General features: G+C 38.0%; 1 protein-coding gene across 1 annotated transcript in view; it reads right to left on the bottom strand.

The window, feature by feature from the left end:
• LOC124787905 (choline transporter-like protein 1) overlaps nt 1-16,974 on the bottom strand; it is a 490,856-nt gene that overhangs the window by 90,736 nt on the left and 383,146 nt on the right. Inside the window, exons 4-7 of the mRNA XM_047254885.1 lie at nt 16,726-16,865; nt 8,052-8,114; nt 2,301-2,382; nt 2,070-2,133 (exon numbers count right to left, since the gene is read on the bottom strand). Of these exons, the coding sequence (XP_047110841.1) occupies nt 2,070-2,133; nt 2,301-2,382; nt 8,052-8,114; nt 16,726-16,865 (349 nt within the window). The remainder of the gene's footprint in view (nt 1-2,069; nt 2,134-2,300; nt 2,383-8,051; nt 8,115-16,725; nt 16,866-16,974) is intronic.

Raw genomic sequence — 16,974 nt, 5'->3', positions numbered from 1 at the left:
CTAGATTGGCAAAGTTGACCCATTATTACCAAACTTCCTGGTGCAACACTGACAAGTTATATTTCTGTACTAAATACACAACAAAATTTTATTTCTAAAAGTGATTCTGAAATGTATGAGAGAAGGCACCACCGGCATGTATTGAGGTCATGTTTAGTTAGTAGCATGTTTGGAAAAAATGCACACTAAATTTCAGCCATACTGCTCTATTTCTTTGTGTTTGGCATTCGTGTGAATCAAGGAAGTTGAGTGATTGTCAAAAAATGCACGAAAAAGAATTTCGTGTGGTGATTAAACATTACTTTATGAAAGGCAAAATGCTTGATAAACATTACAGTGACTCTGCACCTTCAATTACAACAGTTTATAACCGATTTCACAATTTTCAGAGTGGTCATATGGACACAAGTGATGCTGAACATTCTGGTCGCCCTGTGGAGGTTACGACTCCAGAAATCATTGATAAAATCCATGATATGGTGATGGGTGACAGAAGAGTGAAGGTGCATGAGATTGCTAGTGCAGTGGGCATCCTGAATGAATGGGTACATAATATTTTGCATAAATGTTTGGACATGAGAAAGCTATCCGCAAGATGGGTTCCACAATTGCTCACACTTGACCAAAAATGGAATTGTGTGACATATTGCAAGGATGGCTTGCAGCTGTTCAGGAAGAATCCGCAGGACTTTTAGCATCATTTCATCACTTTGGATGAAACCTGGATACATTACGACACTCCTGCGACCAAACAACAATCTAAACAATGGGTTAACAAGGGAGAATGTGCACCAAAAAAGGCGAAGACCATTCCTTCGGCCAGAAAGGTTATGATGACTGTCTTTTGGCATTCACAAGGGATAATCCTCATCGATTATGTGGAAAAGGGTAAAACTATTACAGGTGCATATTATTCATCATTATTGGACTGTTTGAAAACCGAGCTGGAAAGAAAAACACCGGCGATTGGACCGCAAAAAAGTCCTTTTCCATCACAACAATGCACCAGCACACACCTCAGCAGTTGTGGTCACAAAATTAATGGAAATAGGATTCCAACTCGTTTCACATCCCCCCTATTCTCCAGACTTGGTTCCCTCGGACTACTATTTGTTCCCCAATTTGAAGAAATGGCTGGCAGGACAAAGATTTTATTCAAACAAGGAGGTGATTGCAGCATCTAATAGCTATTTTGCAGACTTGGACAATTCCTATTATTTGGAAGGGATCAACAAATTAGAACAGCATTGGACAAAGCGTATAAGTCTAAAAGGAAACTATGTCAAAAAAATAAAAAAGGTTTATCCCAAACGCGTAAGTACTTTTTAATTTTGCATCGACTTTTCAGACATAACTATATACTGCACTGAACAAATGAAATAGTTTTCCATTATGTTAGAAGAAGTGGGCAGGGTGAGTCACTTTTGTAGATTACCAGAAAATGCACGATCTGCAATTCCCCCCCCCCCCCCAAAAAAAAAAAAAAACAAGCACTGTCAAAGACCAGGAAACAATGAATAAACCTAAAATGCACATGAGATCTATCATTCATTGTTTGCCCTGTGCAATGAAAACATTGCTGCCTATATGGATGATTAAACAAGTTGGTAAGATGCCAAATACAATCTTATTCAAAAAGTGGCAAAGTTGTCCCAGTAGCTTAAGTTTCAAAGGGTCTCTTGCTAATTTCCATATTTACTATTGATAGGGTGATTTTACGCAAAATTTACTATACCTCACAATCAGTGCAGAATGCCAACAATGATAATTGACGCAGGAAAGTGTGAGAAGCTTGTATTACCTTCACTGTGCGTACTCACATCCACATTGATGATGATCCTGCTAAGTCGACGATGTGTCTTTATGGCAACTGAAGTTACTAAAACATCATTGTCTAAAATAAACAGCTGCTGTTTCAAGTACAGTGTATATGATTGTCAGTTCTGAGATTCTTTTGCTAGGCTTGTCAATGTCCTGAGGCTTACCTTCATCATAATACATTCTGTTTATGATGAGAATTAGTCTAGTTTAATGCTATCATTACAAGTTATGATTACATTTGCACCTACCAAATGCAATTAAGAATAGGTAGAGGAGTTCCATTTTACATAATTCGAGATCTTCTGTGACTTCCTGAAACACATTTGATTTTTTTAGTAACAGTGACTGGATAACTGATGTTACAAAAAGTAGTATAGAATTACAATAATAATAGGTAATGAAAAATGAGGGGTGAAATAAGCTGAGATGCAGTTCTACATACATAAATAAATACAAACCAAAAAATATTTTTTACTTACCTGAAGAAAATCTGCAACTCCAAGCCGCGATGTCAGTTTCTCTTGTTTGATAGGTATACATCGATTTAAGAGGAATACACGACTGTAAGAAAAGATCTACTGTTAGCCTCAAATTATAAATGGTCAAAATGCAATAAGATTTAAACAAAATGTAAGTCTCCACAGTGTGCAAAAAAATTTTAAAAAGAATTTTTTTCTTCAGAATGAAAATTGACGACAAGGTGATGGACTCTCTCCATTGTTATTTAACTGTGCCCTAGAAAAAATAGTAAGAGAATGGAACAAGAAAATCAATAGTGGAATCCGACTAGGAACAAAAAACAAAGGCATCAAGGTTAATTGCCTAGCATTTGCAGATGATATGGCCCTACTAGCTGAAACATGGGAAGAAGCCAAAGAACAGATCCTCGAATTACAGAAACAAGCAGAGAAAATAGGCCTTAAAATTTCTTTTGAAAAAACCAAAATAATCACAAATATAAAAAAGCCAATGAAATATCTTAAAGTAAGAGACCAAAAGATCGAAATTGTTAAAGAATTCAAATATCTTGGTGAATGGATTAGCTGGAACGCCCTTGAGAAAAAAGCAATAGAATTAAGAAGAAACAAAGTTGAACTAGCCTTTCAGCTTACTAAAAATACTTATAATAAAAAGTCCCTCTCATGGAATTCAAAAATAAAACATTACAACACTGCCATTAAACCAGAAGCACTATATGCAGCTGAGACATTATCTATCACTAACCATGGCCCAATTGAAAGGCTAGAGATCAAAGAAAGAAAAATATTGAGAAAAATTTTAGGCCCCAAATTTCATAACGACAAACTAATTCATACCAAAAATGAAACACTCTACAAAACCACAGAAAAACTTTCGGTTACAATGAGGAAAAGGAGAATTGAGTTTTATGGGCACATTCTCAGAATGAACCCAAATAGACTTACAAAAAGAATGTTTGACTACTTCAGGAATAAAAAATCCAAACCAAATTGGTTTATCCAAACAGAGAAAGACTTAAGAGAACTACACATCACAGAAAAAATGCTCACAGACAGGACCGCAAAAATGATAAGCAAAGACAGAAAAGAGGGATTCCAGCTCCAAAATAGAAAGAAAAGAACGATTGTCATCTCTGATGAGGAAAGAAAAGCAAGATCAGAAAGAATGAAGCAGTACTGGGCAAAAAGAAAGGCACAGAACACACAGAAGTGATTGATTCAACGTACCCCAAAGTTGGGTGAAACGAAGAAGAAGAAGAAAATTGACTGTCCACTAAATTGAACTCAGTATATGTCAACACTAGAAAAATCACCATCAGCAGTATGCTTGCTTCTGGAATCATTTCATAATTGTGTGTAATGTTCAATACTTTTGTTATTAGGTATTATTTTACATACACACATTTTTAGTTATGGACTTCAATTTCAGGCCTCAAATGCATGATATCTTCAATCTGACATATTTTTCCTTGTGTTATTAGCCAGTTTCAAAAAATTATTAAAAATTTGAACATAGAAAGTATTCACATGTAAAAGGACTGGACAAAAATATAGAACAACCATGAGAAATACACGCACGAACATAAATGCAGACAATAGCCAAGTCTGCTTGTTGCACTGTTGCATTTGATCATGAGCAGCACTTGTGTAACGTCCTCAGTACATTGCAAGTGTTAGTCATGGTGAGAACATTGTTCTGTATAGCTGTTCAGGCACTATATTGCAGTTACATGAATCAGACTTGGGAAAATTATTGGTGTTCACATTGCGGGTGCTTCCGTGTTTGGTGTTTCAAGAGGCACTGTATACAGGGAAAGCAGAAAAACATCATCCGCTGATTCACAACTTGGACTGAAGGGTTTGTTTAGTGATAACAATGGATGATCACTGATGAGGAATATGAAGAAAAATAAGAGGATGACAGCTGCAAAAGTCACTGCAGAACTGAACGCCACTTGTGAAATCTGCCCACAGCAAAACAATCTGACGGGAGTATGTACTGTACTTCCTCGATTCACCGCCAGTTGGCCCAATTGAAGGAAGGTAATGTTGACTTCGGTGCCTTTACAAGTACGACACAACATGTGGTTCATCCACGATAGAGCTTCTGCACATTTCAGTTGAAGTATTCGTACACTTCTCAACAACAGATTTGGTGGCCGATGGATTGGTAGAGGCGGACCAATTCCATGGCCTCCACGCTCTCCTGACCTCAACCCTCTTGACTTTCATTTATTGGGGCATTTGAAAGCTCTTGTCTACGCAACCCCAGTACCAAATGTAGAGACTCTTCGTGCTCGTATTGTGGACGGCTGTGATACAATACGCCATTCTCCAGGGCTGCATCAGCACATCAGGGATTCCATGCGATGGAGGGTGGATGCATGTATCCTCGCTAACGGAGGACATTTTGAACATTTCCTGTAACAAAGTGTTTGAAGTCATGCTGGTACATTCTGTTGCTGTGTGTTTCCATTCCATGATTAATGTTATTTGAACAGAAGTAATAAAATGAGCTCTAACATGGAAAGTAAGCGTTTCTGGACAAATGTCCACATAACACATTTTCTTTCTTTGTGTGTGAGGAATGTTTCCTGAAAGTTTGGCCGCACCTTTTTGTAACACCCTGTATAAAGTAGTAGCATTAGTAATGCTATCTCAACAGAGACAAGGTTATCATGTCATTTATCAACTCTGTTGCAACCATTGCAAGGCTTTTCAAGAGGGCATGATTACCAATAAAATTCCCACTCATCTATATCATTACTCAAGCAACCTTACAGAGTGTGGCTGAAGGTTCCTTTGGTACCACTTTCATTTACCCCCTTCTTTCTTCCCTTTGCAAATGGTACATGGGCAAGAAGACTGTTGATAAACTTGTGTGTGACCCCTAATTTCTCTAATTTCTTCATTGTGGGAGGAAGTAATATGTTGTCCAGATCTTATACAAATATATGCTGTTACAATAGAATTTCAACTGTAACCTTTTCTGTGATACATAATGCCTCTCTTGTGTGATTGCCACTGTAGTTTGTTGAACAATTAAATGATGAAATGTGCTGCTTTTCATTGGATCTTCTCTATCTCTTCTGTTAATCCTACTTGGTAAAGGTCCCAGACTGATCAAAAATACCCAAGAATTTGTTGAAAAAGTTTTTTGTAAGCCACTTCTTTTTTAGATATTACATTTTCTTAAGATTCTGCCAATGAATCTCAGCCTTGCATCTGCTTTTCCTTCAATTTGTTACTCTTTGCAATGATGTTTCACCAACAGTGTAATCAAACAGTAAAAGATCTCTTTGCCTATGTACAGGATATATCTTAAGGGCCCCACACACAAGTATCTGATAGATTGCATGTGATTCATTCATGCAATATGGCTGCCTGGCTAGTTAGCAGGGTGTGTGGCAATGTGGCTGCAACATTTTTTATCTATTCATCAAGGGTGGTTATGCTGTTCTGTTTAGTTTCACTTTGCCCATGATGAGTAACAAGTTTACAACAGAATTTATAGTCATCCAAGGACCACAAACTACTCTGAGAGATGAAGTGGAAACTGGATTTGTCACTTATATTAAGAAGTAATAAAAAAAAGACACCCTCTGAGTTTACAGTCCACATCTTCAAATGTGTGCTATTGAAGTAGAATTGATGGGAGGTTCATAGTAATAGTTGAGATACAATGGGCACCATCTCATGATTTTGAGTTATTTATGAAATAATTAAACACTTGCCGGCCGAAGTGGCCGTGCGGTTAAAGGCGCTGCAGTCTGGAACCGCAAGACCGCTACGGTCGCAGGTTCGAATCCTGCCTCGGGCATGGATGTTTGTGATGTCCTTAGGTTAGTTAGGTTTAACTAGTTCTAAGTTCTAGGGGACTAATGACCTCAGCAGTTGAGTCCCATAGTGCTCAGAGCCATTTGAACCAATTAAACACTTTATTAAAATTTTTAACTTAAACAAAATGACGCATGTGTCTACTGTAATGTTAAGAGAACGTTTTAATTCAAATGATCAGGGCAAATCTGTTATACAGCTACACTCAAATCCATTGTTATTTCATACAAACTAACTCTCCTTCATACAATTTATAAAAAGAGTTAGAGTAATCAGTAGTGCAGCTATTGACAATATCTTTATAGACACATGAAGGAAATTGTGCAAATATTGCATTTAAATTATAAGTTTAGTAATAAAAAGGAACTGAGCACTCTAAACGTAAAATGAATTGTGTGGGCAAGCTGGAAAGATGTACACAACCCATTTGACATCAGTGAAAAATGTAACACATTCTGTAAAACAACAGACAGATCAACAAAAAAAAAGCATTTCAAAAGAAGTTTAGTAAGTCATAACTCTCATTTATTTTATATTTATGTTTCGCAAGTGTTTTTGGTGATACAGAAATCAGCTGCAACTACTGCCAAACATAGCAGTTCACTTTCCATAGCAGAATTTCTCAACACAGTGGCATTTGTAATATTAACTGAAATTGCTTGGCAAATCGCTTGTGTTTGGGGTGTCAAGGTGAGCAATCGATTGCAGGTGATATCGCAGGCGACAGATTGCAGTGAACCATCATTAGTGTAAGGGATCCTTATACTTATTTCATTCAGAGATTATTGCTAGTCTGTGCAGTCCCTGCACCAATCATCAATCTTCTGCAGATCATTCTGCATTTCATTACATTCTGCAATCTTCCTATAGACAACAGCATCCCCTTCAAACCACTTCACAGAGCTTCCAACATTATCCACTAAATTATTTTTATACTTGGTTAACAATAATGGTACTATAAGACTCCTCTCTAGTATTCCACAAATATCTTTACATATCCAGTGTAATCCTGATAAGAATAACATACTGAGTTCTGCTTCTTAAGAAATCTTGAATTCAGTCATAAATCTGGAATCTGGTCAGATGAGTGGCTACTGCCGGACTGTAGCTAAGAAGAAGTTTGAATACCTACTGGTAACACTTGCTGCTCAGCACTCCATAGTCATCTTCAAGGTACAATTTACCACTAACAGTCTGGATTTTCCTTCTTGTCACCAGCTTCTCTGAACTTTTCCAATGTGAAGTGTCTCTCATAAATTCTTCAATCCCAGCATTGACTTTAACCCCAATATCTGTCAGTCCTTGTCACCTATCTACCTCCATCCCTGTTTCCACCACAATTACAACCCCCTACCAATAAATGCTTCCTATATCTCCCTGTTTGTGACTGTATTTATATTTATAGGTCTTTATGCCTTCATCCATATTTCTTAATGCTCAGCCTGTATCCCATTATTTAATATGCTTTCTTTAAGATATTGTGAATAATCACATGCCACAATGTTTACTCACTGGCTATGACTACGTCAAGCAACAGAAATTCTATAGACTTTTTTTTAAATTTAACATTGGCATTTAGAAAGCATTGAGAAAAGAAAAAGTAAAACAGGTTGAAAGAATTCTTCATTGGCCATTCCTCTCTGGAAGTGACCAAACATTTAATACAATAATGTATCAACAAAATATTGTTTACTGGGTTAGTTGTCAATGATTATTAGGTTAATTGTTAATGATTTTATTTACACAAAGATAAAAATTTTGGCTGTATAGAAAATTCATAATAACATAATGGTGGCAACACTGAGACAGAGAGTTTTCCTCTTTTTCTAGATATAGTTCACAGAATTCACAATTTCCTGCAGTCAAAATACCACAAAACTTTTGATATCACTGCCTGGCAAATATGGTACTTACTAAGTGCTGTTTGGACATGCTTGTTCACAAGTCTTTTCAGGCCCAAGTTTGATCACCAGAAATCTGAAAATCATTTCAACATTATAATTCATATTAATTAGATGATACACTCAGACATACAATTTTCTTCACTTATTTTATAGTTTATAAAAGAAACAAATAACAGGTTTAATAAGTATGTGAAGAAAAAGAGAAGTATTACTGATAAACTATATGGTTTCAAAGAGTGAAGTCTGATCTTAGATTGTAACTGAAAACTCTTCTGGTTGGGAAAAAAGTTTAAAAGTTGTCAAGCAAGAACTTTTGTGTTTAAGCGAATAACATTTCTTAGAACCATTTTCATTTTATTTTTATAATCTAATTTTCTGATCAACAGTTGGTGAAGTAAATAGCTAACAACTGTGTTCAAAAAACAATTGCATATTTGTGATTATACTTCTGATTACATCTGCAGATGACACTGAAACCAGTAATCAAGTGTTGTATATAACAACTGAGAATGACCAAGAAAATATAGAATGATATTTTGATTACCGGTAACATTAAGCACCTTATTCGACAAATCCCAAACTCTAAAAAGAAGTAAAACTGCCGAAAAACAAGAAAAACCTTTCCGTGTTGATAAATGTTTTGAACAAAAAGTATTACACACCATTTATAGATTAGTGGTGTGTGTTTAGAACAGCATTCCAGATTTTCTTTTGTAAGTGTCAAAAAATATAGAATATACTGTACATTGATTCTGGTATTTTTATTATTTCTTCATTTCTTTATAAGATTATATTTACTCATTTGGAGGCATATTGTGTACCCAGCAATAGTTCTGTAATAAAAGTAGACTTTAAAATGGTTCCTGTGGTGTCAAACACTACTGACACAACACTAGGCGGTCAACATCAAGAGGCTGGCAGTAGCTCACTTGACTGCCCTGCCAACCTGTGGCCAGCTTGATGACACACTCTCTGCTACACATTCAAGTAGCACCACCACCCAGTCACCATTAGAAGGTGCTGCACCAATGCCAGATGAGACACATAGTGGAATTCACTCACAGCATTTGAAGCCTACTAGTTAGCCTCACTTCCCTCTGTTATTATTTACAACAAATTTGCTTGTGGCAAGGAATATAACTGGACTCGCTGAATTGAATTAAGTAAATGAGAGTCAGGAACATATTACATATGATTCTCACTATTTTGATCTCTGTCTCAGCATCCACTTATTCCTTAGCATCCACCCTTGGACCAACCCAACAGCTGGAAATGGGACCGTTGCCACAAGTGTTCCAGTTTGCTTTTACATCTCATCATGTAACTACTTAGTGCCGCTATCAATTTTGTATCTTTTTCTTTTTGCAAGACTGTCATTTTTACCGTGCTTTTGTTACTGTGCTTTTGTGTTCCAGAATGTGACCTGCAATCAACCTTGTTTGTTTGCACACGCTGAGGCTAACATTCATGCTTATGTATACTATTTCTTGTGTTGTAATTTCTGTGTGTGTGTACTGAAGCAAGAACTGTCAGTAACAAAGATTATTCCTTTTCAGGCACGGCAGATGCAGAATCTTATATACATGTTGACAAGACTGCTCGCTGTGCAAGCAAACACACTGCATCTTCCTCTGTCTCCTGCAGCCCAGCCACAGTCAGCAGCACATGTTTCCATCCCACCAGTCTGTGCTTTTAATTCAACACACAAGGAATGGTTCCAGTACACAGTACAGCTCAAAACACACTTCACAGCACATCACAAAACTCCTTTACTGCTTTAAGTGTCTCATTCCCTAGTCTAATTCCCTCAGCATCACCCAACTTAATTCGACTATGTTCCATTATCCTCGTTTTGCTTTTGTTGATGTTCATCTTATATCCTCCTTTCAAGACACTGTCCATTCCGTTCAACTGCTCTTCCAAGTCCTTTGCTGTCTCTGACAGAATTACAATGTCATCGGGGAACCTCAAAGTTTTTATTTCTTCTCCATGGATTTTAATACCTACTCTGAATTTTTCTTTTGTTTCCTTTACTGCTTGTTCAATATACAGATTAAATAATGCCGGGGAGAGGCTACAACCCTGTCTAACTCCCTTCCCAACCACTGCTTCCCTTTCATGCCCCTCGACTCTTACAACTGCCATCTGGTTTCTGTACAAATTGTAAATAGCCTTTCACTCCCTGTATTTTACCCCTGCCACCTTTAGAAGTTGAAAGAGAGTATTCCAGTCAACACTGTCAAAAGCTTTCTCTAAGTCTACAAATGCTAGAAATGTAGGTTTGCATTTCCTTAATCTTTCTTCTAAGATAAGTCGTAAGGTCAGTATTGCCTCACGTGTTCCAATATTTCTACGGAATTCAAACTGATCTTCCCCGAGGTCAGCTTCTACCAGTTTTTCCATTCGTCTGTAAAGAATTTGTGTTAGTATTTTGCAGCTGTGACTTATTAAACTGATAGTTCGGTAATTTTCACATCTGTCAACACCTGCTTCCTTTGGGATTGGAATTATTATATTCTTCTTGAAGTCTGAGAGTATTTCGCTTGTCTCATACATCTTGCTCACCAGATGGTACAGTTTTGTCAGGACTGGCTTTCCTAAGGCTGTCAGTATGTCTAATGTAATGTTGTCTACTCCCGGGGCCTTGTTTCGACTCAGGTCTTTCAGTGCTCTGTCAAACTCTTCACACAGTATCATATCTCCCATTTCATCTTCATCTACATCCTCTTCCATTTCCATAATATTGTCCTCAAGTACATCACCCTTGTATAGACCCTCTATATACTCCTTCCACCTTTCTGCCTTCCCTTCTTTGCTTAGAACTGGATTTCCATCTGAGCTCTTGATATTCATACAAGTGGTTCTCTTCCTTCCAAAGGTCTCTTTAATTTTCCTGTAGGTAGTATCTACCTTACCCCCAGTGAGATAAGCCCCTACATCCTTACATTTGTCCTCTAGCCATCCCTGCTTAGCCATTTTGCACTTCCTGTCGATCTCATGTCTGAGACGTTTGTATTTCTTTTTGCCTGTTTCATTTACTGCATTTTTATATTTTCTCCTTTCATCAATTAAATCCCATATTTCTTCTGTCATCCAAGGATTTCTACTAGCCCTCATCTTTTTACCTACTTGATCCTCTGCTGCCTTCACTACTTCATCCTTCAGAGCTACCCATTCTTCTTCTACTGTACTTCTTTCCCCCATTCCTGTCAATTGTTCCCTTATGCTCTCCCTGAAACTCTGTACAACCTCTTGTTTAGTCAGTTTATCCAGGTCCCATCTCCTTAAATTCCTACCTTTTTGCAGTTTCTTCAGTTTTAATCTATAGTTCATAATCAATATATTGTGGTCAGAGTCCACTTCTGCCCCTGGAAGTGTCTTACAATTTAAAATCTGGTTCCTAAATCTCTGTCTTACCATTATATTATCTATCTGATACCTTCTAGTATCTCTAGGATTCTTCCATGTATACAACCTTCTTTCATGATTCTTGAACCAAGTGTTAGCTATGATTAAGTTATGCTCTGTGCAAAATTCTACAAGGCGGCTTCCTCTTTCATTTCTTACCCCAATCCAAATTCATCTACTATGATTCCTTCACTCCCTTTCCCTACTCTCAAATTCCAGTCACCCATGACTATTAACTTTTCATCTCCCTTCACTACCAGAATAATTTATTTTATCTCATCATACATTTCATCAATTTCTTCAACATCCGCAGAGCTAGTTGGCATATAAACTTGTACTACTGTAGTAGGCGTGGGCTTCGTGTCTATCTTGGCCACAATAATGCATTCACTATGCTGTTTGTAATAGCTTACCTGCACTCTTATTTTTTTATTCATTATTAAACCTACCCCTGCATTACCCCTATTTGATTTTGTATTTATAACCCTGTATTCACCTGACCAAAAGTCTTGTTCCTCCTTCCACCGAACTTCACTAATTCCCACTATATCTAACTTTAACCTATCCATTTCCCTTTTTAAATTTTGTAACCTACCTGCCCGATTAAGGGATCTGACATTCCACGCTCCGATCCATAGAACGCCAGTTTTCTTTCTCCTGATAACGACAGGGGCAGCAGACTAGCAGTGTTAAATCATGGCCTCGGTGTTTCACAGCACACAGGTGCCAGGCTTTCCCCTGTTGTGACGCTACATGTTATCTATGTGGCATGTGTGGTCATATTCAGTCTGTCTGGTTGCAAAAATGCAATTCCAACATGTACTTTGCATTTTCCCCCAAGTCTCAGACAATGAATATTAATGCAATTTTTTCAAAGCCAAGTAATAGCTCTAGTGTTACACAGTGCATGTCAAATGCAAGAGTGAAGAAGTCACACATTCTTGCATTCAGAGTCAGGTCAATAAATTATTTCTCACTCTGCAGATTGCCAATTACAAAATATTCATACAGGTAGACACCAGTGCACCAGTGACTTTGTTGAACAGAAGCACTTACGAACTGTTAGGCAGGCCTAAGCTACATAAGTCACACATGACTCTTTCTAGTTATGGTGGACATGACATTCCTCTTCTCAGTGTTTGCAGCCTACCTGCCACCTTTTGTAACATTATCAAGACAGTTTCATTCACAGTTTTGTGCTCATATGAAAGCGGACATGTTTTTGGCATTGACTCTTTTGATCCATTTGGTTTTTACATTCAAGATATGATCCCATGTGAATTCCTCTGTGCTTAAGGACAGTATAGTTGAACGATGTAATGAATTTAGTGACTTTTTCGAGATGACGTAGGCAAAGATAATAATTTTGAAGGTCACATTATCAGAAAAGACAATGTGCAACCATGGTTTTGCTGTGAATGGCCCATACCTCACACTATCCTAGATAGCACAGGAACACTTATCTTGGCAGGACAATGATGTGATTTCCCTAATAGCAACCAGGCAGTGGGCATCCCTTTAGTAAGTATAAAGAAACCTTCAGGCAGGTTATGCTTATGTGCAGATTTCAAGGCAGCAGTAAATCCACAGACTTTTCCTTTGCCATGCCCTGAGGGACTTATGGAAAAATTTTATGCAGGTCACTTCTTTTCCAAGAGTCATCTTTGTGATGCTTGTTTGCAAGTTTTTGTGATCAATGACAAAGTGGCTTTATTTAAATTTCTGAGGTTGCCCTTCATCACTGCAGCTGCACCTGCAGTTTTTCAGCATTATTTGTCATAGATGAAAGCTATAGTTCCTTCTTGTGCGGACTTTTTGGATGACATAGTCGCTTTGGGTCGCACTCCCGATGAACATCTTTCCAGTCTCAGAACATTGTTTCAAGTATTTTCAGATGCTGGATTAAAGTGTAATAAAGACAAGTACTCCTTCCACACTGAGACATGTGATCAATAGTAAGGGTACCCACCCTTTGCCAGAGTCTCCATTTAGACACTGTAGGTCCCTATTGGAATTCTCACTGGCTTATTGCGATAGATGCCTTTAGCAAGTTTCCCTCCTTGGTCCTTGGTGCCCATGCAATCCACCACAACAACTAACAAGACTCTGGTGTTCATATTTTGCATTGATGGTTTACCAGAAGTGTTGCCTTTGGACAATGGATTACAGCAGAATTACAGCAGTTTTGTTATGTTAACAGCATCAAGCATGTGGTGAGAGCACCATTTCACCCTCACTCTAATGGTGAAGCAGAAAACTTTGTCAGAACATTCAAGCAACAGCTGAACAAGTTTAGTGCTTCCCATACATGGACACAGGTATTAGTGCTCTTCCTTTCCTCATATTGTTCCCAGCCGTGCAATGGTAAGTCACACGCAGAACTTTTGCAGGGATGCTGACATAGGACATTGCTTCAGTCGCTGCATCCTCCACAGTGCTCTGGGTTTAACATAAATGATTTGAGCTTTATCAGAGTTTTTGGCAGACACAGGCACTGCAAACGAGGCATAACCACCATAATTTTGGGCCGCTCTTCATGTATCTTACAGGGTCCCATCGGGCTGTAAAAGTGCCATCAGAAGCAGTTTCATTTACAGATTCAGTGCCCTGGAGGTTCCTGCAGCCACACTCACCCTCACCTTTGATGAGTCCCATGCTGACAGCTCTGGATGAGGAGTCAATGGTCGTTGACGGAGTGCTGTCACCATCTCTGCAGTGCCAGCAACCCTTGTAACAAAATGTGGCCCCCTTTGGCCCTGTTGGCTTCCAGTGGGCCTCTGTGGACCTTCCTGTCACTGCTGCGCTCTCATCCTTCGATGGTGATGTTCCATCTCTGGTCGTGGGTGTGCACCCTATGGCTGGCTTTTCAGCTGATGTTCCTATCCACTTGCAAGATGAATGTCCGGGTGTTTGCAGGATCTTGTCATCAGCTGTAGTTTCAGCTCCTGTCTTCCTGCCTTCTCAGTGGCACCTGCTCACAGTCCTCTCACTGCCCCCCCCCCCCCCCCCCCACACACACACACACGCACACACTGTTGTTTCCAGTAGTACCAGTACACATCAACAACGAGGAGTTTTGGGAAGGAGGCATGTGGAGTCATACACTATTGACACCAACCTAGACAGTCAACATCAGGAGGTTGACAACAACTCGTGTGATTGCCCTGCCAACATGTAGCCATCTCAAAAACACACCCTCTTCTGCACACCATCGAGATAGCCAAGTTCACTCGGCGCATTCAAAACCTGCTAGTTAGGCTTGCTTCTCTCTGTTATAATCTATGACTAAATTGCTTGTGTCAACGAACTGTTTGAATACAAGTGGACTTGCTGAACTGAAGGTAAGGGATGTAGGACATCAAATGGGCAGACTTGGAGCAGGAAAGGTGCCACAAGACATTTTAATTTACACTTTTACAAATAAATTCATACAACTTTCACAGCATGACTAGGAAGGATGAAGGAGTCAGGATTCACACTTGTAGCAGTGGAAGTTCGAAAACATAAAAAATTTTTTTAGATGTGAAATTTCATCAGTTTTTTCACTTACTATTCGCTGCATTTGTTGCTATAGGTATACTTTTCTTCATAAGAAAGAGTGATTCTTTGATGAATTTTGCACAGCATACAAACCATACTTACAGGTGAAATGAAACTCATGAATTTTCCAAATACATTAAAAACTGTGGTAAAAATTGAGGTAATTAACTATAAAATTTGAGTTTTTTCTAAATATGAAATTTAAAATGTAAGAGCTCATCTATTTTATAATAAATTAAATTAATTCTAGAGTTTCATACACCTGTAAGTATGGTTTGTATGTTGTGCAAAATTCATTGAAGAATCTCTCTTACTTATGAAGGAAAATGTACCTATAGCAACAAATGCAGCCAATAGTAAGTGAAAAAATGATGAAATTTCACATGTGAAAAAAATTATTTTGTTATGTTATTGAACTTCCACTGCTGTGAGTGTGGATCTTGGATCCCTGTGGTGTCTCCCCTGCTCCAAGTTAGACCATTTGATGTCCTACCCACCTTACCATAATTAAATTACATATTACACGTGCTTCTCATTATGCTGCTCTCTGTCTCATCACCAACCTAATTCTCAGCATCCACCCTTGGATTGACCCAGCAATTCAACTTCTTGAAATGATTAAGAAATGCTGGTCTAAAGGAATCCTTTCTAATCAACCACAATCCCAAACCCTGTACCTGGTTCAGATTTACAAGCAAAATCTTTACAATCTGGACTCAATGCGTGTGTATGCTACACTCAGAACACAAAAAATAAACACTTTCCAGGTTAGTGATCTTCACCTTTCTGATTGCTTCATAAGAATCTCTATTCAAATCAAACTCACAAGTCACCAACTATGTTTGCCTTGTGTTCCACATCAAAAAGTATCTCCCTCATGGCCTAACCATCTGTGAACAGTGTCTGTTGAGACAAACAGGCCTTCTCATAGTATACTGTAACACATTATCAAGACATTCACTAACAGATAATACTTATCCCATCTCACCTATCATCCATTATAAATAACCAGTCACAATTTAAAAGACTTGTTACATCCACAACTACAACACCAGAAGAAATAATTACATTAATTGTCTAACAATTTAAAGAACCTTTTTTATTTTTTATATCCAAGATCACATTAAAAACTGCTTTTTATTGGTGGGTTTGATGGGTAAGACTATCATCTTCAGATCTTTTTGTTCAATCTTATGTTATCTGTTTCTCTTGCTCCATATTCTCCATCTTCCCCTGGTACTACTTTCTTGACTTGTCTTCCAGTAGCCCCATACCCAGGCTACGCTTTCATGTATAGATATCAGCTACCTCCATTGCCCACATCTACAGCTCACACACTGGCATGATGTCCACTAACTCCTCCTTGCTTTTGTTCTTTCCTCACACCAAATCTCTGCCAGGTCTTTGCTGTCTATATCAGCTAAGACAACTGCACACCCCTGTTCAGCTGAGATAAAGTGACAGTTTTCTGAGCACATGCATTAGCTTGCTATTGAATGATTTTGTACAATATCTCTTCATATAACTTCCTAATTTTCCCTTTCTATTTGCCTGACTGCTGCTCAGTGTTTCTTCAATTTGGAGAGTAGCAATCTCTCCTCATATAAATATTTGCTTATTAAGTATTTATTTGACATATTCTGGAGTCGAAACAGTCCAGTAGTATAAAAAAGTGAATTAAATTGCTACTTTCAATTTTCTTACTCTTGCACTAAGTGTTGCATATTTCAACTTACTTTTTGTCTCTGAGATCTGTATGTGTACATATTGAGGAGGTTTGTTTATTTTCCTTGCCACAGATGTATCCACAGTCATCATAGCCTTTAATAACTCTGTCAATATCTCCATGTATTGCACAGTATGCTACAAGTCCAAGCTGAAAATGAAGACATTAATATATTACTATTTGTGCCACAATAGATTTATACAAACGCTATTTGTGAAATATGTATGCCTTTATAAGGAAGAAAAGATGGAGAGGTGGG

This window comes from Schistocerca piceifrons, chromosome 3, assembly GCF_021461385.2.
Source record: "Schistocerca piceifrons isolate TAMUIC-IGC-003096 chromosome 3, iqSchPice1.1, whole genome shotgun sequence".
NCBI lineage: Eukaryota > Metazoa > Arthropoda > Insecta > Orthoptera > Acrididae > Schistocerca > Schistocerca piceifrons.
Note: the sequence above shows the minus strand (reverse complement) of the source record. Positions and strands in the feature narration are given on the sequence as shown.